This window comes from Microtus oregoni, unplaced genomic scaffold (assembly GCF_018167655.1).
Source record: "Microtus oregoni isolate MIOR12 unplaced genomic scaffold, Mior012 000144F_ref0000341, whole genome shotgun sequence".
NCBI classification, from domain to species: domain Eukaryota; kingdom Metazoa; phylum Chordata; class Mammalia; order Rodentia; family Cricetidae; genus Microtus; species Microtus oregoni.
The window spans coordinates 901668-925459 of record NW_024544794.1 but is presented as its reverse complement, the minus strand read 5'-3'; the positions used below and the strand labels follow the sequence as shown (position 1 = coordinate 925459).

Below are 23792 nucleotides of genomic sequence, written 5' to 3'. Positions count from 1 at the left end.
ATCCATGGCTTCCTCATGGATTCAAATCAACTTAGCACTGTTTGTACAAAACCCACTAATGCTTGGTAGTAATGGATGCTCTGTGGACTAAAGTAAAGTAGTTTCATTTAAAAATGGTACTAGCAGTGTGATAATGCTTAGTTATTTTGATGTAAAAATGTCTGTTTATAAAGTAGAAAGATGTTAGGTTGTTCTATTAATGTTAAAACGAAGAATAAGACCTAGGTAAATTTTGTCTTTTTTTTTTAACTAGTAATGAAAATCGGGGACAGTGTTGCTTTTAAGCTTGTTAACTGGGAAAAGGTACCTGTATGAGCACTGTGGGGGAAAACCACGACTGGTCCAGCTGACTGTATGATACACGCTATCCACAGAGGAACTGGTTCTTATTTTTGGATTTTTATATTTGTTTTTCCCTTTTTTTCCCTAAGAACTGAACCCAGCAATATTTTACGGACATGTTCCTGAAGAGTCAGGCTGTCTTGCTTACGAGACGTCGTCATTTTTAACGATCCCCATTTTTCTGCCCTGTTCACTTGCGAACCTCACATTGTTCATCTGCTGCCTTATGTGTGTGTGAGCTGTGCACACACATGTAGCTATAGAGATAGTGTTTGTGTTGATGTCATCCATATGTACATGCCTGGGTCAGAATGCTCAGAAGAGGACAGAGCAGCACAAAAGTACTAAAATGTTATATGTTGAATCCCAGATGGCTTTGACTTCTCAAACGAGGCTGACTCGAGTATTCCCGGCTCCCCGATCCAACACGGCTCCACTGACCTAGGGATCATACGTGTGCGAGAGGGGGAGGTGCGCAGGACCCCTGAGCATGGCTCGCCGGAGCCCACCTCGGCAGCAGCCACCACAGAGGGTAGGACAGAGATGAGGAGGCAGGAGTCAGTGAGGCAGTTGCTGGAGGAGGACCTTTCCGTTGTAGTGTGTGTCTCCACTGCCCTGGGTGTACTAGCTCCTCTTTGCAAAGCAGCCCTCCTCCCCTGTGCCTAGCACCAGGTTAGGTGCGATCTTCAGTTGCCATTTGTGCTGGCCTGGAGTCTGCTTCCCTGTGTCACCAGACGGCAGCTTGGCATGGCTACTAACAAGGCAGGATGAAAAGTCTGCAAACGCTTGGAGGCTTTCATTACTGAGCATGTTTACTCTAATGCAGCATCGTCCGTACTAATGTGCACACAGGATGGTTTCTTCTGTAAAAGTCTGTGAAGAGAGTTTTAAATACAAGTCCACTTAAGAAACCCAAGTGGAGCTATGTTCCTAGGGTATCTCCCTTCTCTGACAGAGCGCTGGAACTGGCCGGCTTCTCAACAGCTGGACTAAGTTCCTAATAAATCCCTGACATCTTCTGACTGCTGTCCCGAAGCGTTGTGCCCTCCCTGTGTTTATGAATAACGATAGCCCCAGACGGATGAAGTGTGTTGTTCGCAGGTCGTGAGCAGAGCAGAGCTTTGTCTCTCCCGTGTAGGTGTAGGCAGATAGGAGCCCTGTGCATGGAACGCCACAGGAGTTAGCTTTGTGGAAGACAGAACTGTAGCCCATAGCCCCTGGAGGACTACCCTAAAACTACACTAATACATCTCTGAGTGCCCTTGAAAGAGACCAGCTCTTCATACTAAAAGAACAAACACAGAACATTTACTTTCTACCTTACAGAAGTATCTCTCTCTTTGGTGTACTAGAACTTTGAGCATGCTCAGTAAGAATCTAAATGTTCCCTTGGTTCCTCACCCGTTTGCCCAGATTGTCTCACTCCATGTAACACTTGTGCATGTGCATGGCCCGCTGCCCCCACAGGTGGTCCTGCTGTAGAGACTCTTCCTGACGTGCCTGTGGAGGTGTGCCTTCCCTTCTGGTCTATTTCCTATCTCTATCTAACCCCTAGAGCAATTAGATCTTTCTTGTCTAAATGCAAAATATATATAAAATTAGTAGATTTTTGGAACCTAGAGTGGATCCAAACTAAACAACAATCTATTTTTCATTATTGATGACTAAATAAACCATTTTCTGTTTATGTATAATTATTGTTAGGATGTTGAGAGTATTTGTGCTAAAAATAACACCATATTGACATTGAAATTCTTGCCGGTGTGACACTAGGCTAAAGCATTACTTCTAATTCGTCAGTCATAGGCTTTGAAAAGGAACCAAAACAGTAATTCATCTTGAATGTTTGAGATAGTGTGCAGGGTGTATAGACCAAGGACAGTGGATACAGTTCTTTAGCGCACTTGGAGCTGGTGTGGTGGCGCACACCTCTGCTCCTAACTGAGGAGACTCAGGCCAGCCTACTCTCTTGTGCGTTCCAGACCAGTGCAGACAGAGGCAGAGAGTCCCTGTCTCACAAAAGGACAAGATAATTTTATCTCTTAACCTGGGGTAGTTGTGGGTTTAAACACGTGTTTGTAGGTGCAAAAGTTAGGGAACATGCTGTGGACAGAAGGGTCAGTGAAGCCCTTTCCAGCTGTGTGTCTTGGAGTCATGCGTGTTTTCACCTACAGAAAAGCTACAACGGGAAGCATGTTCTGAGACTCAGTTGCGTTTTATTTCCCTGGGGGTTTCTGTTGGTGGTGGTCTTGGTTTTGATTTTTCGAGAATGGGTTTTTCTGTGTAGCCCTGGGTGTCCTGGAATTCTCTCTGTAGACCAGGCTGGCCTCATCAGAGATCCATTTGCCACCACCTCCCGAGTACTGGGATTAAAAGTGTGTGCCACTACGCAGCATCCTTTGAGGGTTTTTAAGACAGAGAAAAGGAAATTGATTAATATTTATGAGAATTTTGTTCATTCACTAAAACCCTGAAGCTTTTATGATCACATATATAATGTACTCTAAAGTAAAATATATTTATAGTAATGTTTTTACAATAAAAGTGTGTTTATTAGGGTAGGCAAAATTGTTGAGTTGTTAAAGGTGTTTGCCCTACAAGCCCGAGGATCTGAGTGTGCTGTAGAACCCGTGTGCAGTTAGACAGGGAACACCAGCCCCACAGGAGTCCTCTGACCTCCACACCCACAGACACAGAAGATACTGATACAAATACAATAAAAATAGCAATAAAATTTTAAAAATTCATTTGTTTACTATATGTTTAAATTCAAGGAAGACTTTAAGGTAGTGCCTGTGATTTATGTGTGATCACTGTTGTATTAAATTGCAATAGCATTTCTGGTATATGAATAGCAGCAGAGTCTCCTGCATGGTGCTTTTATGTTATCCTCCCTCTCACATAGCCGGATTGCTTGGGCACCAGATCTGCATGCAGCAAAATTCAGACCAACACTGAGTCTCTCAGTCTCCTGTCCTGACCACTTAGAGAAACTCAATCCAGTTTAATATTGATACTTCTGAATATTTGGAATTATTTATACTACTTAGAAGTCAGTTATTAAAAGAAGTGATGCAAATCTGACCTAAAGTTTCCATTTCCGAGGTGCACGGTCCTCGGGTCTCCCGCAGCGGCTGAGAGAACTCATGTCACTTGCTTTTCTCTTTTCTGTAAATGGATTTCCACATGGCTTTGCATGGTGATTTAACATCAAATCGCTGTAGATATTAATGTTTGTATTTACACTTAAATACATTTATGGAACAAATTGTCTTTTGCTTTAAGGATGCCTAATTTGAATTCATGTGAAGAAATGTAGCTAAAAAATATTTTTATTTTCTCAGGTACTATGTTAAGTAGAAGATTATGTTTGAATATATACATTTTGCTTTGGTAACCTGTATCTGAAAGTAGTATTTAGATTGTTCCCTAACATTTTACCTTAACTATCATGTTAATATCTATTTTATAGATTCAAGTTTTCTTTCAGTCTGGGAAAATGTTTTCAGTTTTTGAAAGAAGAAAACATTAATTTTGAGACTATTTGATCAGACCTTTCAGTAAGAGAATGGGGCTGTCTGGAAACTGCAGCCTCATTATATTGCACATGGTCCGCATCTCGCAGAACTCAGGAGGCAGAGGCAGGTGGATCTCTGTGAGTTCGAGGCCAGCCTGGTCTACAGAGCAAGTTCCAGGACAGCTAAGACTGTTAAACAGTGAAACCCTGTCTTGAAAGAAAAGAAAAAAGTAAACTGTTGGGAAATATAAAATACAGACAGTAGAAATATCCCTGCTGGCCCCCTTTGCCACCTCACAGTCAGTATTACCCTTTATGCTGATTGACTTGGGAAACACGGAAATCAGTATGCAGGTGTGTCCATGAGACAAGACGGGATTGTAGAGTTACCAAAGCAACGTCGTGTTTTAGTTGAGTTGGCAAATTTAGTAGATAATAAAAAGAAATACATTAAAAAGCTATATAAATGCAGTTAGCTACCAAATAAATAATGCATTTTTATTGTAACTGAAAAGGCTTGGCCTGTAGGCCTGAATAACTTGGGACAGCTCTGGGTAACTGGAGTTAGAAGAGAATTCCTGTTGTACAAAGGAGGAACGAGTTTTGCTTTAAAACCTGTAGATACAGTGACTTCAGATGGGTAGCAGTGTGGTTTTACAGTGCCGTGTTTTAGTTTTCTGTGTCTAGATGTTGACAGTTCACTAGTTAGCGCTTACGGGTAGTTTCCCAAGATCAGGACATATAAAGATGAAGACGATGATCAGCGTGTTAATTCTGTGTGGAGGTTTGTGGCCCGAAGGTCATTACAGACGTAGTAACATCGATGAGAGCAGGTCAGTGCTTTGTGCCCATCCAGCTGTTGCTGAGTCTGTCTGGTTTCTTGTAGGTGCTGAGGGTCTCAATGGCGGAGAGGACTCTTTAAACGTGAACGATGCAGACGAGGGCTTCTCATCTGGGGCTTCCCTCAGCAGCCAGCCACATGGGACCAAAGCATCGTCCTCGTCTCAGAGGGGAGGAAGCTTACGGAAAGTAGCCACCGGTAGATCCTCCAAAGATAAGGAAACCGCGTCTGCCGGCAAATCCAGTGAGAGCCCTCGCGATTCAGTAGTTCGCAGGCAGTTTGTACAGCCAGCAGATCTTAGTTTAGATTCAGTGGAGCTGACGCCGATGAAGAAACACCTGAGTCTGCCTGCCGGCCAGGTGGTGCCAAAAACCAATAGCTTAAGTCTAATTCGGACAGCCAGCGCTTCCTCGAGTAAATCGTTTGACTATGTAAACGGCAGTCAAGCCGGTACCAGCATCGGGGTCGGCACTGAGGGGGTGACTAACCTGGCAGCCACAAATGCCAATCGATACTCAGCCATCAGCCTCCAGGAAGACCGGCTAGGGCATGCTGGTGAAGGCAAGGAGCTCCTCAGCCCAGGAGCCCCCCTAACAAAGCAGTCTCGATCCCCGAGTTTCAATATGCAGCTGATATCCCAGGTGTAGTTCTGATGTCCCCCATCCGCTTACCTTTCAAACTGAACATTTCATTGTGCAGGACCCTTCATCCCACATTGTGATTTAGCCTAGGCATCTTCATACTGTATTTTGTATGGAAACAGCAATAAGGTTTTCTCTCCCCTTTCATTTCCTCCACTTATTCCTTGCAAATGTGTTTGTGAAGCTGTGTAAGATGTTTGCCTTTTCGACGCCTTCCTTTCTCCTTGGGTAACGTGCAATCCGTCGTAGGCTGATCGGGACTGAGGAGGTGGTAGAGGAAATGGTGTATGATCCCTATGAAGTGATCCTTCGGCTTTTGTTTAAAAACAAAACGGGTTTGTTCACATAATCTATGGAACTATGAAGATAACTGGATCATTTTTTTTCTCTCTCTTAACCAGGAGTGCCTCAGAGATTCTGCTATGACTTCAGACTTCTCTGAGTCTGTGCAATGTTATAGTCTTGAGAAGCATGGGGAAGGTGGTAGACTACTGCGGTGTTTCATTAAAACGAGGCTAGCTGCCCCCTTTCCTCGATCCCAAGATCATAAACATTTAGTTATTGAGGCATTTAGTCAGCTTGTGAGCACCTCCACCGGAGGGGAAGGCTCCGAGTTGATTGTGTAATTAATGCACTTTCTCAATGGCTCTGTAGTCATCAACAACACGTCTTCCCTCTTCCCACAAGGACTTAGGGACATTTCTGCCCTTAAAGTTTGAACTAGCCAATCAGAGACTCCAAGGGGCATGCTCTATTTCCTGGGAATGATTGACACTTTCTTTGGTGCTGGGGTTTCGTGGGGGGAAGGGTGCTTTGTTTGGTTTGCGTGAGAGTGTAAGTGAGGTGAGGTTGTAACTGTTTCCTTCTCTTCCTGTGTGAGCTGATGATGACTGAAGTAGGAACCGTGCGTCTTCAGGTAAAGAGGGGGATTTCTCGGTCCACGTTCTGTGACGTCAGGCTGTCGGAGAATCCCTTTCAGCTGCTTCCCAGATGTACCTAAATTCAGTCAGATAGTGGATGATAAAGAAGCCTAAAGTCCTGAGATCGTACGCTCCGAGGACATGCATCAGGGACAGAAAACTGGCTGAAAACACTGATGCTTCAATGTGACACATTTTTATAGAGCGTTTCTACCCGAGGGTACTGACTTGATTTCTCCACAAGGACCACACTGCCTTTGTGTTTAATGCAATTTGTGTATCTTCTGATTATCTGCAAAGTTTCTCGTTTTTATAAAACTTTGAAATCATGCCAGTAAGCTCGATGTTGAATGTATGTCAGTAGCGTTTGGTGACTGCTAAGAGGTTACAAGAATGCATTATTGGCTCAGTTCTTTTGTGTGATTTGGTTGGGAAAGACTTTCTTACAATCTCTTCTGGGTCTCAGGCTTTGTTTGAAAAAGAAGGGAATGTACTGGGATTTTGAAAATCAGTATTGTGTCTTCATCTGCTGTCCATCTCAAAACCATGAGTTACACATACCCTTGTACGTGTAGACATTTCATGTGTCGTTGTGAAAGAAAAATATACTGCCTTTATTGAAAGCAAGTGTTCTCTTAATTGACAGAATTGTTTTATCTCCGTTTACGGTAGAATTTGATAAATTAACCAGGAAAACACCTCTCTTTTGTTCCGCACCACGACTTTTGGAAGAGTCGTCTGTCTGTGTGTCTGTTAGACTATCCCTGATTGGATCTGATGGTCTACAAAATGGAAAACTAGAGCCTCAGCGGTTATTCACATCATTGCCATGATTTATTGGTTTTTACGATATGATATGCAGCTATCACAGACACATTTCAGTCCCATTTCTACTCATTTCACTGATGTTGTATAAACTAGAAAATTATAAAGCAGTGGAAACTGGAGAAGTAAACTTTTCCTAACATTCTAAACAGACAAGGTTTCTAGTGCATGAAGGATGGTGTCCTTCACAGTCGGCAGCACGCGTGTGGAAGGTGTCCTTCACGGTCGGCAGCACACGTGTGGAAGGTGTCCTTCACGGTACGGCAGCACGCGTGTGGAAGGTGTCCGTCACGGTCAGCAGCACACGTGTGGAAGGTGTCGGTCACCGTACGGCAACACGCGTGTGGAAGGTTTCGAAGGTGTCGGTCACGGTACGGCAGCACGCGTGTGGAAGGTGTCCTTCACAATCGGCAGCACGCGTGTGGAAGGTGTCGGTCATGGTTGGCAGCACGCGTGTGGAAGGTGTCCCTCACGGTCAGCAGCACACGTGTGGAAGGTGTCGGTCACGGTACGGCAGCACACGTGTGGAAGGTGTCCGTCACGGTACGGCAGCACGCGTGTGGAAGGTGTCCGTCACGGTACGGCAGCACGCGTGTGGAAGGTGTCCGTCACCATACGGCAACACGCGTGTGGAAGGTGTCCGTCACCGTACGGCAACATGCGTGTGGAAGGTGTCCCTCACGGTACGGCAGCACGCGTGTGGAAGGTGTCGGTCACGGTACGGCAGCATGAGTGTGGAAGGTGTCGGTCACAGTACGGCAGCACGCGTGTGGAAGGTGTCGGTCACGGTCGGCAGCATGAGTGTGGAAGGTGTCGGTCACAGTACGGCAGCACGCATGTGGAAGGTGTCCCTCATGGTACGGCAGCACGTGTGTGGAAGGTGTCCCTCACGGTACGGCAGCACGCGTGTGGAAGGTGTCCCTCACGGTACGGCAGCATGCACTTGGTTATGTAAGAGGCTCGTGGACCCAAGTGCACATATGTTGGCATCTAAATCAAGCATTTTAATTAAAGCACAAAAGAATACCAAAAAATTTGAAATCATAGCATAAACTGTAGTAAATACAAGAAAATGTCTTTTAATTAGAAATATTATAACTGTAATGTTGGTTTTAAGATATTTTCCAAGTGTGTGATGGCACATGCACTTAGTCCCAGACCTCTGAGTTCAAGGTCACCCTGGTCTATAGAGTGAGTTCCAGGACAGCCAGGGCTACACAGAGAAAACCCTGTCATGCAAAACCAAAAGGAAAAAAAAAAAGTTCATCTTACAAGACTTTCATTTATTGCTATGTATATTTTACATATGCATATATGTGACCCTGTAACATTTGAATCCTGTCCTTTGAGCTGTGATTTGGTCTCAGTAAAGAAATCCTCATTTACACTTTATAGCCATGGTCTTAGGTAATAGTTCAAATGAAATAAGTTTTCTAAGACTCTTTCTAACTGCTGTGCTTCCAGCATCTGATTTAAATGGTTTTTGTTCAGTTATACAGCACCCGTTACACGTCAGCCAGAAGTGCCCATTCTTTATCTTTAACAACCTCCCTTTGCTGCTTCCCGACTTCCATGAAGCTTCGTCCCACTAAGAGAAAAAACGGTCGGAGCCATCTGCGCCAGGTCAGATTACAGAGTTGAGCACCTGAAGGTTTGGGAGTTCTTCTGTGTGACTTTAATGTTACTAATAAGAAAACTAAAATGTACAGCAGAAAGGTAACTTAGAAGTAAGGCTTTAAAATATGAAAATATATTAAGAAGCCAAGGAGGTAATAAAGTCTTGTTCCTTTACTAACACCCTCCGGTTTCCAGCTTGCTGTTCGGTGCCTTCTAGTGCAGATCAGAATTGCTGCATTAGGAGAAACCCAGGGGATGACCTAGCTGCTCTCTCTGCCATACACACACCTTCACCGTCAGAGGCTGTGAAGTAAGGTCCAGCCATTCTCAAACCTTGGCCCTGGTCAACAGCATAGCCACACCCCGATGCCTCTTGTTACCCATACTTGGTAAATGTATATGCGGATACTTTTCCGTTTCTGCGATTCCTCAGTTTCTGGTCTAGCAGTTGGTGAACACATTAAGGAAAGTATTAATTCCAGGGAAAAAAATGTAAAATAACATAGATGGGGATGTAGTGCTCAAACGTAGACACCTGTGCAGCACGTTATTCTCTTCTGATTTATGCCTTATGAGTTCTCTGCCACACAGCAGTGACATACTGCCATGTTATTTGTATTTGTGGGGATTTGTTTGTTATAAAATAAACCCAACGGAATGACATTGATCAGTGTTGTAACAGTTTGAAAGTGAGTTTGAATCAGCCCGTTTTCAGTCACCAAGGACACACACTCTGGAGGGAAGCAAAGTAAAGAGAAACTCGATCCCATTCAGTCCTAAGCCGGAGAGACGCTGTTCCTTACTGTGCTTATGATTCCATGAGCAGTGGCCTCTGCCACTAATAACATAAACTGTATGAAAGCAGCCCTGTGTAACCTCAGTGTCTGCAACCTGAAGTCTAAATTCCGTTCAGTAACTTTAAGCTTCCTGGATTTATCAGATACCAGGATACTGAGGAGAACTTCTCCAGGTTGCTTTTGTTTGCACTGTTTCCGTGAGCACCCTGATGCAGTGGTGTGTCTTCCCCACCTTGTTTCATGCGGTTCCTTTGGTCCATTTTTGAGGACTTCAGTTGTCGATAACCGACAGTCTCATCTAATTCACCGCATGTTTATAAATAAAAATACTAGTTTTTGTCTTTATGGGTAGGATAGCACACTGTAAAACACTGAGAAGGAGGATCACTCCATTTCTGAACTTGGATTATATTATAAAGGGGTTTCTTAACCAAAAAGCTTAGTATTTCAATTATATATTGTTTTTCCATTTAAAAAGAATAGAATGTCATACTGGTGATTAGAAACTGCACAGGACTCTCTGAGCGGCTTTTCTGCACTGGGGTTATACGATGCCGTTGGAGCAAGAGGCTCTTCTCTTTTGAGCTGAATGCCCACTGTTGTTCCATCACCAAGTTGGGTGAGACACTTATTGAAATATTTTAATTTTCTTAAAGTGGTTTGCAAGAATAAGTGATTTGAAAACCAGCAATTGACAGCTTAACCTCTTAAAAATAGAGTATTTGCCAGATTGAATAAACATGAAATACAGTGTAAAATAATATTAATAAAATCCTGAGTCATCAGACTGGTACAATTTCCCATGCTAATGTGTTGAGACAACCTTTAGTATCGTTTGTGCTGTGTGAATCTAACAGGTAGCATCACCCTGGTACTGTACTGCAGAGAACCTACTGGTCATGGAGGAGGAACAGCCCCGCCTCCTTGTCTAACCCTGACCACACACCACAAAGTCTTGCTTCTTCCCCGCCCCCTCTCCTGGCAGTATTTTTGTAACATTAGACATTTGTCCTATGAGAAGTATATACAAGACCAAATTCAGGATACAGTTTTGCAGAAATGTAGGAGGACATGAAGTAACGGGCAGAAATGAGAGTAACAATTCAGAAACGAGAGTAACAATTCAGAAACGAGAGTAACAGTTCAGAAACGAGAGTAACAGTTCAGAGACGAGAGTAACAGTTCAGAGACGAGAGTAACAGTTCAGAGACGAGAGTAACAGTTCAGAGACGAGAGTAACAGTTCAGAGACGAGAGTAACAGTTCAGAAACGAGAGTAAAGAGCTAGTTCCAGGACAGGCTCCAAAACCACATAGAAACCTTGTCTCGAAAAATAAAAAAATAAAAACAGAAACGAGAGTAACAGTTCAGAGACGAGAGTTCCTATGTGGGTTTTGCTTCTGAACGTGAAGAAGATGGGTTTGTGATGTTTACAGACTGAGACATACTCATATGTCTGATATCATATTACTACATTTAATAGGGTTTACCAAAAGAGTAGACTCAAGTGTATCGTAAGGTATAAATGAGTCTGTTTTAAAAACTGTGTACCTGGGGGGCTGGAGAGATGGCTCAGAGGGTAAAAGCATTGCCTGCTCTTCCAAAGATCCTGAGTTCAATTCCCAGCATCCACATGGTGGCTCACAACCATCTGCAATGAGGTCTGGTGCCCTCTTCTGGCCTGCAGGCATACACACAGACAGAATAATGTATACATAATAAATAAATAAATAAATAAATATTTTTTTAAAGTTGTGTACCTGAAGGTAGGCTAATAGATCTTTGTATGTACAGAGAGAACTGCACCTAATTGGATGATCTGTCCCCATCCACAGAGTTGCTATGTGGCTTGCTGTATTCGAGTGTAACAGTTCAGTGTTGGTCTTATCAGGAGATGTTTTTATGTCTTCATCAGTTACAAAATTTACCAAAGAAAATGCTACCAAAATTATTTTCAGAATGTCTATTAAGTAACTTAGCTCCTTTAATGCAATTGCTTTCTCACACCAAAGGGAACAAGTATACATGATTTGAACTGGGAGACACAAATACAGTAACAGACGTACAGGATTGTGTTTATCTTTACATCAGTAAGATGTCAGTGCTCCAATAACAGTACCAATTAGAGAATAACTTGTATTCCTTATGACATATTAAAATTAAGGATTTGGCTTGTCAGTTTTATTATGGGTTGTTTAGGTGAATTATAGGGAAACTTACTGAAGGGTGCTCCTGAGTGGGCAGAGGCGTTTGTTTCTGGTGTTATTATTAGCTGAACTAATGATTGATTCACATTGATTTTTGTACATGTCCACTCTTGAAAACATAATTGGCTTAAAGGAAGCTAAAACATCTGTAAAAGACGTAGGCCAAAAAGATCTAAAGGGTTTAATCTGTGTAATGATTTATTAAATCATGAAACACAGTTTTTTTTGAAACTGCTATTCCAAACAAGTCCTTTTATTATAGTTAATAAATATTGGATGGGGCATGGTGGCACAGGCCAGAGGCAGAGGCAGACAGTTGTCCGTGAGTTCAAGGCCAGCCTGGTACTGGTGGTGAATTCCAGAGTAGCCAGGGCTAATGAAATCCTATCTGAATAAAAACAAACAAGAATGTGTCGCTTCTCAGACGAGAAGATTGGCTTTCAGATAACGACAGACTGATAATGGTTTGGGTTTTTAATTATCCTTTCTAAATAGAAGCAAAGATATGAAAGATGCTCCATGTGATGTTAGCAATGTTTGAAGTCAGTGTGTTTACATTGTAGCAATGTTTGAAGTCTGTGTTTACATTGTATCTTTAGGTTCTTCTAAAATTAGGCAGGCTTTATTAAATTCTGTTTAAAATTGGCTAAAAGAAACCATCTTAGCAGTGCAAGGGTTTTATTGCCTTGGCTGTATGTAATGTGACTTCTGTAACAGGCAAACAAAATACCCTGCTTTTATTATTTGTTTCATAAGAGGATATTTAGATCAACTTCTTGTTGTTGTTTTTAACTAACGTCAATCTGTAGCTTTGTGTAAACTTCCCCAACATTGGTGGGATTCTGCTGCTGAAACTACTGGACAGACATATAAAAAGTATGATCGTTCCTGACGAGTGTCCTTTCAACCTAGGACAAAAAAAATCTTTTTTTTCCCCCAGAGCTGAAGAAAAAAAATAAACGCACATCTAAAATCATATGTATTGGTGCATGTGAGCCATTAGCCTGTCTGACCGGATGGATTCATGCTGTTGGTTGTTGAACTGTGAAATGTGGTCACTGTTGAACTTGTAAATATCGGCCAGAGATGAAAGAATATTTTAAGTTATTGTAAATAAAGATGTAAAAAATTCAGTATCAATCTGCGGTGCAGAAATGTAACATCTCAGATGTTAAATATTGTGTCTCTTGAGGGATGTGTCATGTCTCCCTTGATGTATCTAGCTACATTGAGAATGTAAATTTTCTTTTGTACAGCTGTAAAAATACAGCTCTATTTGGCTTTTAAGTGGATTTCCTTGAGTTGATTTTATCTTACTGTAGTTTTATAGTTCACCACAGTCCTTCTCGCTGTATTTTAAATGCCATTTTACTCACGTGTGTGTGAATTTGTTTTATGTGTAGACCAGGCTGACATGTAACTCGGAGACCTACCTACCTCTGCCTCCCATGTGCTGGCATTAAAACCATACACCATCACACCTGCTAGGTATATCTGAATTTTTAATATATATCTTATTAGAGTAAGGCAATACATTAAAGTTATATGACACCAGGAAATGGACACAGACAAAAAACTGGTGGTGCACATATCTATAACCAGAGATAAACTGTGGTGTGTTGGCACACATCTATAACCAGAGATAAACTGTGGTGTGGTGCACACGTCTATAACCAGAGATAAACTGTGGTGTGGTGCACACGTCTATAACCAGAGATAAACTGTGGTGTGGTGCACACGTCTATAACCAGAGATAAACTGTGGTGTGGTGGCACACGTCTATAACCAGAGATAAACTGTGGTGTGGTGCACACATCTATAACCAGAGATAAACTGTGGTGTGGTGCACACATCTATAACCAGAGATAAACTGTGGTGTGGTGGCACGCATCTATAACCAGAGATAAACTGTGGTGTGGTGCACACATCTATAACCAGAGATAAACTGTGGTGTGGTGGCACGCATCTATAACCAGAGATAAACTGTGGTGTGGTGGCACGCATCTATAACCAGAGATAAACTGTGGTGTGGTGGCACGCATCTATAACCAGATAAACTGGGAGGCTAAGGCAGGAGGATTGCTGTCAGGTCAGCCTGGGCTATAGAATGAGAAAGCTTCTTTCAAAACCAGGTGAGAGCCAACAAAGAAGCCCCCAGACCTGATGGCCTGAGTCTAACCACTGGACTCACATGCTGGAAGTTTTACTGTGGCCTCCACACCCACAGACACGATGAATAGTTTTTCAATTGTAAAAGCAGAAGTGAAATTGGTTCATTAAATATATAGGATAATGATACATTTCTTTATGCTAATTGTAAGGACACAAATTTAACACTAAAATAACCAAATGTAAGGAGATCAAAGCTTTAAGATTAAACAGATTATCCAGGCAGTGGTGGCACACACCTTTAATGCCAGCAGAGACAGGCAGATTGAGTTTGAGGCCACCTGGTCTACAGAGAAAGTTCCAGGACAGCCTGGGCAGTTACACAGAGAAACCCTGTCTCAAAAAACAAACAAAGCCGGGCGGTGGTGGCTCAGTCTTTAGTCCCAGCATGGGAGGCAGAGGCAGGCGGATCTCTGTGAGTTTGAGGCCAGCCTGGTCTACAAGAGCTAGTTCCAGGACAGGCACCAAAGCTACAGAGAAACCCTGTCTTGAACCCCCCACCCCCCCAAAAAAAACCCAGGTATATACAAATTTAAAGTATCTGAGACTTGTTTTCTTAGTCTGGAAGAAGGTACAATGAACAGAGCTCAATAGGACTGCTTAAAACATTTTTCTTTAGAGTAAGGGCATGGACACAAACACACAGTTGGATTTAAGTTACACACACACTTACACACATACAGAGCTAAAGCTAGCTTATATTCACACAGTTAGGGTTAAATCCAAAGTCACATGCACACACACACACACACACACACACACACACACACATACACACATTAAACAGGAGCTGAGCAAAATATAAATAAAAGGAAAACCCGTGTGTGTTGACAGAGAGGAAGCTGACTTTTCTATCTCTGACTCACACATGGTAGCAGAGAGAGAGGGGGAGAGAGAGGAGAATCAAAGACGCCACTGAATGAGAAAGCAGAGCCCTTGCAGGAATAAGGGAACAGATCAGCTGCAGGCGGAGCGGGCAGATGGGTGGGGTTCCTGCAAGCCAGAAGGGCAGACGAGAGAGCCAACAGGCAGCAGATGGCAGGCAGGCGGGTGGGTGGGTGGAGTCCCTGCGTGAAATGAATGCCTCAGTGGGCTCTTTCAAGGCAGACTGTCACGCAAACAACGTCAGATGCAACAGAGTCAGTGTAAAAGGTTAGAGACCAAGGAAAGACCGTGAACTGGCTCTGCCTAGTGGGCATTTTTAAAAACATAGCTAATGGCATAAAGGCGGCTGGTGACAGGTAGTGACATTACTGCCCTGGCAGTGGGGGAGGGGGCAGCTGTTGCAGGTGCTGCTTGCTTAGGGGCAGAGTTGCACAGTCTGCAGCACCTCCCTGTCCCGGTTGCCACCAAGGGCTGAGTGGCCCAAGGGTGGCTTCTTATGTGAACACTCGTAGTAAAGATGCCAAATAGGTCACTGGACCTGTCCTATTCGCCCTTAGTCAAGATGGCAGGATTTGCATGGTCACTCTTATAGCAAAGATGTTTAGGCTATCTGCCCTACCCTTAGCCAAGATGGTGCCTTCCCTGTAATCAATAGAGACTGAGAGATACTGGGAGAGTTTGGCGGCCAGCCTCCATTTTTTTTTTGTTGTTGTTGTTGATGATGATGTTGTTTAAGATTTTGTTGGAGCCCACTCTGACAGAAATCAGCAAGGGGTACCTGGGAGGGGGTGTGAGATGATAGGAATAGCAGATTAAGAGAAATGAAGACAGAAACATAGGACAAACCTAGAGGACTGAAGAGAATACCAAACAGCCCCGAGTTTATTTCTCAGCCATCATATATACTAATTGCAGGCAAAAGGCAGAACAAAGCGACTTGGAGTCAGCTAACCCCTTCCCTGCACTGTCCTAGGGAGGAAGCTCAAGCGGGTGCCTCATCTCATCCAGCTAAGCAGCTTCTCATCTCTAGTGAGGAGTGCCTCATGGTGTATGCCAGCCCAAATCTTAATAGAAACATGTGCTCTTTCATCTGGACAAAAATGTTCATTTTCTGGACTGACACAGACATTCCTCACAGCCCTCAAAGTTACTGGAAAAAGCAGAGCAGGCAAACTTGAACTCAAGTGACTTCTTGAAGTCAGAATGGACTCCAGATGGAAACTGAGTCCACACGTGGACTCCCACAAGATTTATTTATTTTATGATTACAAGTGCTCTGTCTGCCCTGAAGAGGGCATCCCATCTCACTACAGATGGTTGTGAGCCACTAGGATGTAGTTGCTGGAAATTGAACTCGGAACCTTTGGAATAGCTGCCAGTGGTGTTAATTTCTTAGCCATCTCTCAAGTTCCTTTTGGTTTTGTTTGTTTTGGTGCCCTCCCCTACAGGGTTTCTCTGTATAACTGTCCTAGCTGTCCCGGAATTCACTCTGAAGACCAGGCTGGCCTCAGTCAGACACACTGAGATCCATCTGCCTCTGCCTCCTGAGTGTGGGGATCAAAGGTGAGCACCACCCCACCCCTACCAGCCTCCACTTTGCTATATTAAAAAGGTGCTGCAGCCTTCTCTTCCAGGGTTTGAGGCTCAACGGTTTGCCCACCCGTTTTCACTATTCCTGGAAAACTTCTGCTCGCTCTTTCGACTTATTCAGGATGTAGGTTTCAGTTTAAAGGGAACTTTAAACTTTCCTTTAAGGAAAGTGTTCCTGATTCCTTTGGGCCTTTTAATTAGATACTCCTGTGGTCCAGTGTTAAGGACATAACTTGTAACTGAGAAACCCTTTGGTGTGACTTGGAAGAACGTAACGCCTGTGAGACAGACGTTTGCCACCTGAGAGCTCTGATAAGAGCGAGAATCAGGCCACTTAGCAGCCCAGCTACTAACCTAGCCAAGGATCGGCCTTGATATGATTAAAAAATAATAAAAACCCAACTAACCCTAAGGTGCTTTGACGTGATAGCAACCAGCCACAAGTTGTGAGCCCTGGTGCCCCAAAGCCCAAGCCCCGTGAAATGATACAAAGATTGAAACTTTGTGAGCATTCTTAAGGACCACACTGCCATGTTCCCGTTCCCTAGACACCTCGTCTCATTTCTAGCCTGGGTGTTGATACCCCCATCACCAAAAGGACTTGAGACTGCATTGCCCTGGCCTCAGAGATGGTTGGACTTACGACACTGTCTCTGGGCCCTACAGTCCTGCCTGTCATTGCCAGCCCTTGGCCTCTGCTCTCAATGGCTTCCCGAATCATCACCCGTGTCCAGTGTCAGCTTCCTAGCCTGCAAGCCTCCAGGGCCTCCTTACTGGAGAACATTTCCCAGTGGAACCAGCGTCAGCATCTCTGTCCAAACTGTTCCCAGCTTGGAGAGATGTCCGTTTAACTTTTATAGTAACATGACGTCATAAGAAATGTCTGTGTGGATGGGTGGTGGTGATGCTTTCCTTTAACTCCAGCAAGCAAAGGTAGGTGGATCTTTGAGTTCAGTGCCAGCCTGGTCCATGGAGAGAGTTCTGGGACAGCCAGGGCTACACTGTGAAACACTGTCTTGGAAAAAAACAAACAAAAATAAATATATAAAGTTTGGGTGAATAAACCAAACGAATCTGAAAGAGAAATCTTGTGCAGACATTATGTTCACAGAAGCCAAAATAAACAGTTAATGATCTCCCAAAAGTTACACATTTCTGGGCAAAGGCAAAGGGTTTTTTAGTGGTCAGCATTTCCTGGACCAGCTTATTTTTTTTCTTTTTTTTTATTATGTATACTTCCTCTAATGTTTTTATTTATTTATTATTTTTTTGTATGGTTTATTTATTTATTGTGTAGAGTGTTCTGTCTGCATGTCTGCTGCAGGCCAGAAGAGGGCATCAAACTTCATTACAGATGGTTGTGAGCCACCACGTGGTTGCGAATTGAACTCAGGACCTTTAAGAAGGGCAGGTGGTGCTCTTAACCACAGAGCCATCTCTCCAGCTCTCCTAGACGACTTTAAAAGGCTTAACCTGGGACTGACTTAACAAACTCAAGCTGGTGACAGCCATGGTAACTTTGTACAAAATGGAGTTACTTCCGTAGCTACGATCCTAATTTAGTTGCAACAATCTTAATTTCAGCACCTTACAGCTCATAGGCCCATGCTCTCCATAGTTAGTAAGCACTCCCGCTGCCAGTATCTTCCCATTCCGAGGACAGAGGGATCTTTTATCTACCCGAGTATTGTATCCTTACTGCTGGGTACTAAGTGTGCTTTGTTTGAAATGACATAATCCTGTTAGTGAACAAATACTGTTATGCATCCCAGCCAGGTTTTTCTTTCCCTTTTCTCTGTATAAGCCCCCCTTTCCACCTTGTCTCTTCATTTCTTTTTCTTTCTTGCTTTGTTTGTTTTTGTTTTGGGAGACAGGGTTTCTCTGTGTAACAGTCCTGGTTGTCCTGGAACTAGCTCTGTAGAGCAGGCTGGCCTCGAACTCACGGAGATCCTCCTGCCTCTGCCTCCCGAGTGATGGGATTAAAGGAGTGCGCCACCACCGTCCCGCTTCGTCTCTTCGTTTCACTCATTGTAGGATCCTATCTTCATATTCAGGCTCTGGCTCCTCCATCCCGCAACCCTTGAGATCCCTTTGCTTCGGGGCTGGAAAGACGGCTCAGCGGTTAAGAGCAACGGTTGTTCCAGTTCCCAGCTCCCACAGGGATACTCACAACTGTCTGTAACTCTAGTTCCAGGGGATCTGACACCCTCACACCAATGCACATAAAATAAAATTAAATAAAAAGCATGTTGTTCTTTATGCAAATCCGTTTTCATTATCTTTTCCCCCACGGTGGCTGGGCTAACAACATGAAGATTGCCCGAAAATAACCACGCCATCGCGACCGTGACCCAAAGCTTCCAGACAACGACCCCACGCTCCAGTCCCGCCCCCGGAAACGGAAACGGAAGAGACGAGGAAATCCCGGAACCCAGTTTTTGGGGGATCTCCTTTCCGGCGGAGTGAGGACCCCCTGGCTCGCGTCAACGGGCCCGCGGGGCCGTCGCTCTTGCCACTTCGGCTCCTGATTGGTCGCCGAGGGCGCCGCCAGGGGGCGGGGCCGGAGACTCGGCGTGCGGCGCGCTGCTCGCGCCCTGCCGGCTCCCGTGTCCGGCTCGCGCCGCTCGGAGCTCCTCGGAGAAGTCGGTCCCGGCGGTCCTCGGGGCGGCGGGAGTCCTGCCTGGAGGGGCGTGGAGGCTTCACGGCCGTCGTCCTTCCCGTCCTCCTTCCCGCCGGCTCCGGATGCCTGAGGTGAGTCCCGGTGCGGCCCCGCTGCAGCCGCGGTTCGCTGCGCGCTCCCTCAGGGCACCCGGCAGGCAGGGCCGCCGGCCTCGGTGCTCGCTCGCCGCGGAGGGCGATGCTGGGAGGTCCTGGGCGACGCTGGGTGATGCTCGGCGATGCTGGGCGATTCTGGGTGATGCTGGGCGATACTGGTTGACTCTGGGTGATGCTGGGCGATGCTGGGTGACTCTGGGTGATGCTGGGCGATTCTGGGTGATGCTGGACGATTCTGGGTGATGCTGGGCGATACTGGTTGACTCTGGGTGATGCTGGGCGATGCTGGGTGACTCTGGGTGATGCTGGGCGATTCTGGGTGATGCTGGGCGATTCTGGGGGATGCTGGGTGATGCTGGGCGATTCTGGGTGATGCTGGGCGATTCTGAGTGATGCTGGGCGATGCTGGGGACGCAGCCTCTCCGATGCCTCCCCCGTGGGCGACGCTGGGTGATGCTGGGCGAATCCGGGGGCGCAGCCTCTCCGGTGCCTCCCCCGTGAGAGGCGCCGTCTGCGGAAGCCACGCGTCTGTCTGTTCCGTGGCGAGAGGTCTGCACGCAGCCTGCCGGCTTCCCGGTAGAGAATGATCAGGAGCCAGAACGCAAGTAGGAGAGGGAACTGCGAGGGATGTGGTCCGAGAGGTCGCGGGTCGGGAAGGCTGCTGAAGGCTGTGCTGTCATCCCTGCCGGGTGCCCTAAAGCTGCGGTTGCCTCGGGACAGTGCCTGGTTGTAAATGTGTTTACTCCCAGAGAGAAGCGCATTGCTACCTATGCTTGGTGTTGCTGGGTTGCCTGTTGACCGTGGAGAACTGACCCTTTAACACCTAGACGCTCGCTGTGGATATCTGTATTTCATTGGTTGGTTGTGGGGGTGTGGTGTGTCCACGAGTGTGTATGTGGAGGGCAGAGGTTAACGTTAATTTTAGGTGTCTCTCCCGATTGCTCTTCATGATGTTTACTGAAGCTGGGGCTCTCACTGAAACCCGGGCTTTGCTGGTTTGGTTAGCCAGCTTGCCTCAGGGATCCCATTTCTCCGCCCTCCCCAGTTCTGAGCACTGGCTCAACTTTTAAATGGCTGCAAGGACCTCAGCTCCCATTCTGACACTCGTGGGACAAATGCTTTATCTTCTCAGCCTCCCCCATTCGTATTTTGTGGATTTGTTAGATAGTGTTTTGTCGGACATTGTTGGAAACTTCTCTCATGAGGTCTTGGTAGAAATTTCAACGGGGTGCTACAGAAAATATTTTTTTTTTTTTTTGGTTTTTTGAGACAGGGTTTCTCTGTGTACAGAAAATATTTTAAACTCAAAACTCAAAAACGGATATTGTCATGCACTGCGGCCCCCGTCTGCGCTCTATGCGCTGGAACCCAGTTCACGAGCTTTGGGCAAGGGACTGGAGGTTGAGAATACACACGCAGAGACAGACCGACACAGACCTTCCAACACTGGTACCAAAAAGCCCTTCTTTAGTAGCACCTTGGAGGCTTAAATACCTTGCAGTCAATGGCCACCAGGTGAAAATCCCATCCTCTGATCCTCTAGGCAAAACACAGCTTTTAGTCACTTCAATTAGAAGGCTCTAGACAGGGAAGAGCAGCCGAAGGCCCGGACTCAATTGGTCCCAACAGAATATATTGTATAAATAAATGCATTTTGATACAAACGAGATTGCAGGTATATCCAGCCCTTCTGACATTTAGATACAACAGTTGCCAAAGGCAGGTACTTCCGACCTTTTTTGACATTTGGATACAATGTTGCTGTCATCCACATAGTTCATGGCTGAGAACATCATAATCCAGTTACCAAAAAAAAAAAAAAAAGAAAGAAAGAAAAGAAAACTTGCAAAAAGAACTCAGTGTTTATTTTCACAGTTTTGTGTTGGGCCTCATTCATGGCCATCCTTGACCACATGGGCCCTCTCACCTAGGAGATGATTAAAATACTAGATCTGGGTATGGTGGCTGCCATCCCACTGCTGTTGAAGCTGAGGTAACGGAATCGCAAGTTCAAAGCCAGCTTGTATTATAAATTGTGAGACATCACAGGAAGTAGATTAAGGGACTAAGGATGTCGTACGATTGGAGCTCTTGGCTTAGCCTGCTGAAAGTCCTGGTCTCCGTCCATAGCATAGTATAAGCCAGGCGTGGTAACACTTGCGTTTGGGAGGTAGAAGCTGTGTCAGAAGTTCAAGGTTATCTTTGGTTGGAGGCCAGTCTAGAATTCATGAGATCATTGTTTCTTACACACGCACACACACACATGCACGCACACACACACATGCACGCGCACACACACGCGCGCGCACAGTAAAAATAAGATGCAATAGGTATTAGAGAGACTGCTCAGTTGGTAAAGTGCTTGTCTTGGAAGCACAAGGACCTGAGTTCAGTCCCTAAAACCCATGTTATTTAACAGCACCAGCAGCAACAACAAACCCAAAGATTTGGTGGCCTGGGAGCTTGCAGTCCTACAGTTGGGGCGGCAGAGCCAGGTGGGTTCCCGGAGTTGCTGGTCAACCAGCATGCTCTACCAGCTTCTGCTCTCAAAGGAATAGCTCAGGGAATATGACGTCAGAAGTGGTCTTCTGACCCCCCCCCCCCCCCCCACACACATACACAGTGAACTACCACGGGGAAATCGCCTGTCATAATATTTAGTTACCTAGACTATTTTTGTAAAAGTCCTTGAAGATTCACTGACAGGAATTATTTAGCTTTGCTAATGAAAATTGTGTCTCAGTCTTCCCCTCTCTGCTCCCTTTCTCTCCGCTCATTGCCCTGAAGTCCAGAACCACATGTTTTGTTTTATGATGACATCTATGGAAAGTTTTCAGAGAGCATAACAAGCAAGTTAGAGTAAGATTTTTAAAATATTCATTTATTTATTGTTGTTTTTTTTTTTTTTTTGAGACACGGTTTTCTGTGTAGCTTTGGAGCCTGTCCTGGAACAAGCTCTTGTAGACCAGGCTGGCCACGAACTCACAGAAATCTACTTGCCTCTGTCTCCCGAGTGCTGGGATTAAAGGTGTGAGCCATTGCTACCTGACTTAGAGTAAAATTTTTATTCAGTGACAGGAAATGCTTTGCAAGGTAAATGAGAAAGGAACAAGCTATCTAATTAGGTGATCAGGAATTTAGGAATCAGTCAAAATTGATTTCTAATTGTGAATTATAAAAAAATGTACTGCTTAGCTGACAGCTTATTTATAAAGTAGAGTAATTGCACACATACACAGATATGTACTTGACTCTGTTTCTGCTGTATCTGAAAGTACCTGATACAGTATCTCAAACTTAGTCCCTGCAAAAAAAAGAAGTCTTTTCATTCAAGTATAAATTATTAGTTTCTTCATACAGATACTGTATAGATGCATTACACATTTTGTTTACTATATTTGAAGTCTAGACTAGAAAGCAGCATGACTTTAAAATGACCCAAGAAGGACGGACTTTCCTAGATGTGGCTCTGACTCTATGGGTGGAATGTCTGTTATTTTTCTCCACAAAGCGTAACGTCTTGGAGCTCTGAGGGTTACATTAGAATAATTGTAAAGAGCTGGGCTTGGTGGCATTTGTTTATGATTCCAGCACTTGAGAGGTAGAGCGGAGAATTCTGAGTTCAAGGCTAGCCTTGGCTACGTAAGAAGCCCTTGTCTCACTACAAGAGAAAAAGTGGTGGAAAGTCTGTGTAACTCAGAAAGTGCTCTCCTTCCTCCTCTGACTCCCCTCTTGCCAGTCTAATGCTTTTCTCTTCTCAGTCTCGGTTTCTTCAGCCAGTTACTGTTTTGTCCTCTTTGTTCCACTGTAGCAGCTTTAGCTTCTGGGGACAGTTATCTATACCTCCTGTTGTTTAAGGCCTGACTCTGGGGGTGTGGCTACCCGGGTTGCTTTCCTTTACCTGCTAGCTGATCTTGACTGACTTCTAGTTACAGGTGACTGAATTTTCAAGCTGCAGAATGCATAGCACCTTACAAGGTAAATGAAAAAGCGACTTAATTATGCTTGTTATTAAGCAAAATTTTGCAACATTTAGCTATCTGTGTAATAAGTAAGTTGCGTGAGAGAAATAGTCCTTAGTGTTTTGCTGTTTGTTGGTTTGGGTTGTTTTTTTTTTTTTTTTTGTCAGAAGAAAAAGCAGAAATGGGGTTTCTGCTGCCGTGCCCTAGTGTGCCCCTCTGCTGCTGGGAGAGAAGGGGCTTGGCCTCCGTGTCCCAGTCACAAGCCACCACTGAGGGACGGGATGTTGTAGGCAATGTTTTTTACCCATTCCCCACCGGTCGCCAGTCCCAAATAACCAACGCAGAGGCTTAATACTACTTATACACGATCGGCAGATAGCTCAGACTTGTTACTACCTAACTCTTACATTTACGTCAATTGTATTTTTATCTATGCTTTGCCACATGGTCCATGGCTCGTTACCTCATTTTCTAGTGTGGCTGGCTGGCATCTCCCCGACTCTGCCCTTTCTTAGCCCATAATTTTCAGTTTGGCTTTCCCGCCTACCTCGGTCCTGTTGAGCCCTGGGCCAGCCAGTTTGTTTATTAAATGCTCACAGTGACAAGTCTTCACTGTGTGCAAGAGAATTATTCTACCGCAGGACATACTCACGGAAGAGTGCGTGGTACGTGCCCCCCTTTAAAAATACTAGGTAATTCTGTGTG

General features: G+C 44.8%; 3 protein-coding genes across 11 annotated transcripts in view; all 3 read left to right on the top strand.

The window, feature by feature from the left end:
- LOC121444839 (protein FAM126B) overlaps positions 1 to 6884 on the top strand; it is a 48249-nt gene extending 41365 nt beyond the window's left edge. For 3 of the 4 annotated variants that reach the window (XM_041646740.1, XM_041646741.1, XM_041646743.1), the window contains 2 exons: positions 713 to 874; positions 4746 to 6884. In XM_041646740.1, the coding sequence (XP_041502674.1) occupies positions 713 to 874; positions 4746 to 5347 (764 nt within the window). In that variant the 3' untranslated portion in view covers positions 5348 to 6884. The remainder of the gene's footprint in view (positions 1 to 712; positions 875 to 4745) is intronic. The other variant, XM_041646742.1, reaches the window with a different exon arrangement.
- Positions 6885 to 7210: 326 nt separating this feature from the next.
- LOC121444843 lies at positions 7211 to 18551 on the top strand. 2 transcript variants are annotated; one of them, XM_041646752.1, is made up of 3 exons: positions 7211 to 8013; positions 8578 to 8709; positions 18405 to 18551. In XM_041646752.1, exons 1-2 carry the CDS (start codon positions 7524 to 7526, stop codon positions 8676 to 8678), a joined length of 591 nt encoding a protein of 196 aa, XP_041502686.1. In that variant the 5' UTR covers positions 7211 to 7523; the 3' UTR covers positions 8679 to 8709; positions 18405 to 18551. The 2 variants fall into 2 exon arrangements, with proteins under 2 accessions (XP_041502686.1, XP_041502685.1); XM_041646751.1 differs by lacking the exon at positions 18405 to 18551 and having other exon boundaries at positions 8578 to 12839.
- A 413-nt stretch (positions 18552 to 18964) lies between these two features.
- LOC121444840 (origin recognition complex subunit 2-like) overlaps positions 18965 to 23792 on the top strand; it is a 31170-nt gene continuing 26342 nt past the window's right edge. Inside the window, exons 1-3 of one of the 5 annotated variants that reach the window (XM_041646746.1) lie at positions 19054 to 19101; positions 21545 to 21620; positions 23055 to 23103. The gene's annotated coding sequence lies outside the window, so the exon portion shown is untranslated. Of the gene's footprint in view, positions 19102 to 21544; positions 21621 to 23054; positions 23104 to 23792 lie in introns of those variants that run through there. The other 4 variants (XM_041646744.1, XM_041646745.1, XM_041646747.1 and 1 more) reach the window with 4 other exon arrangements.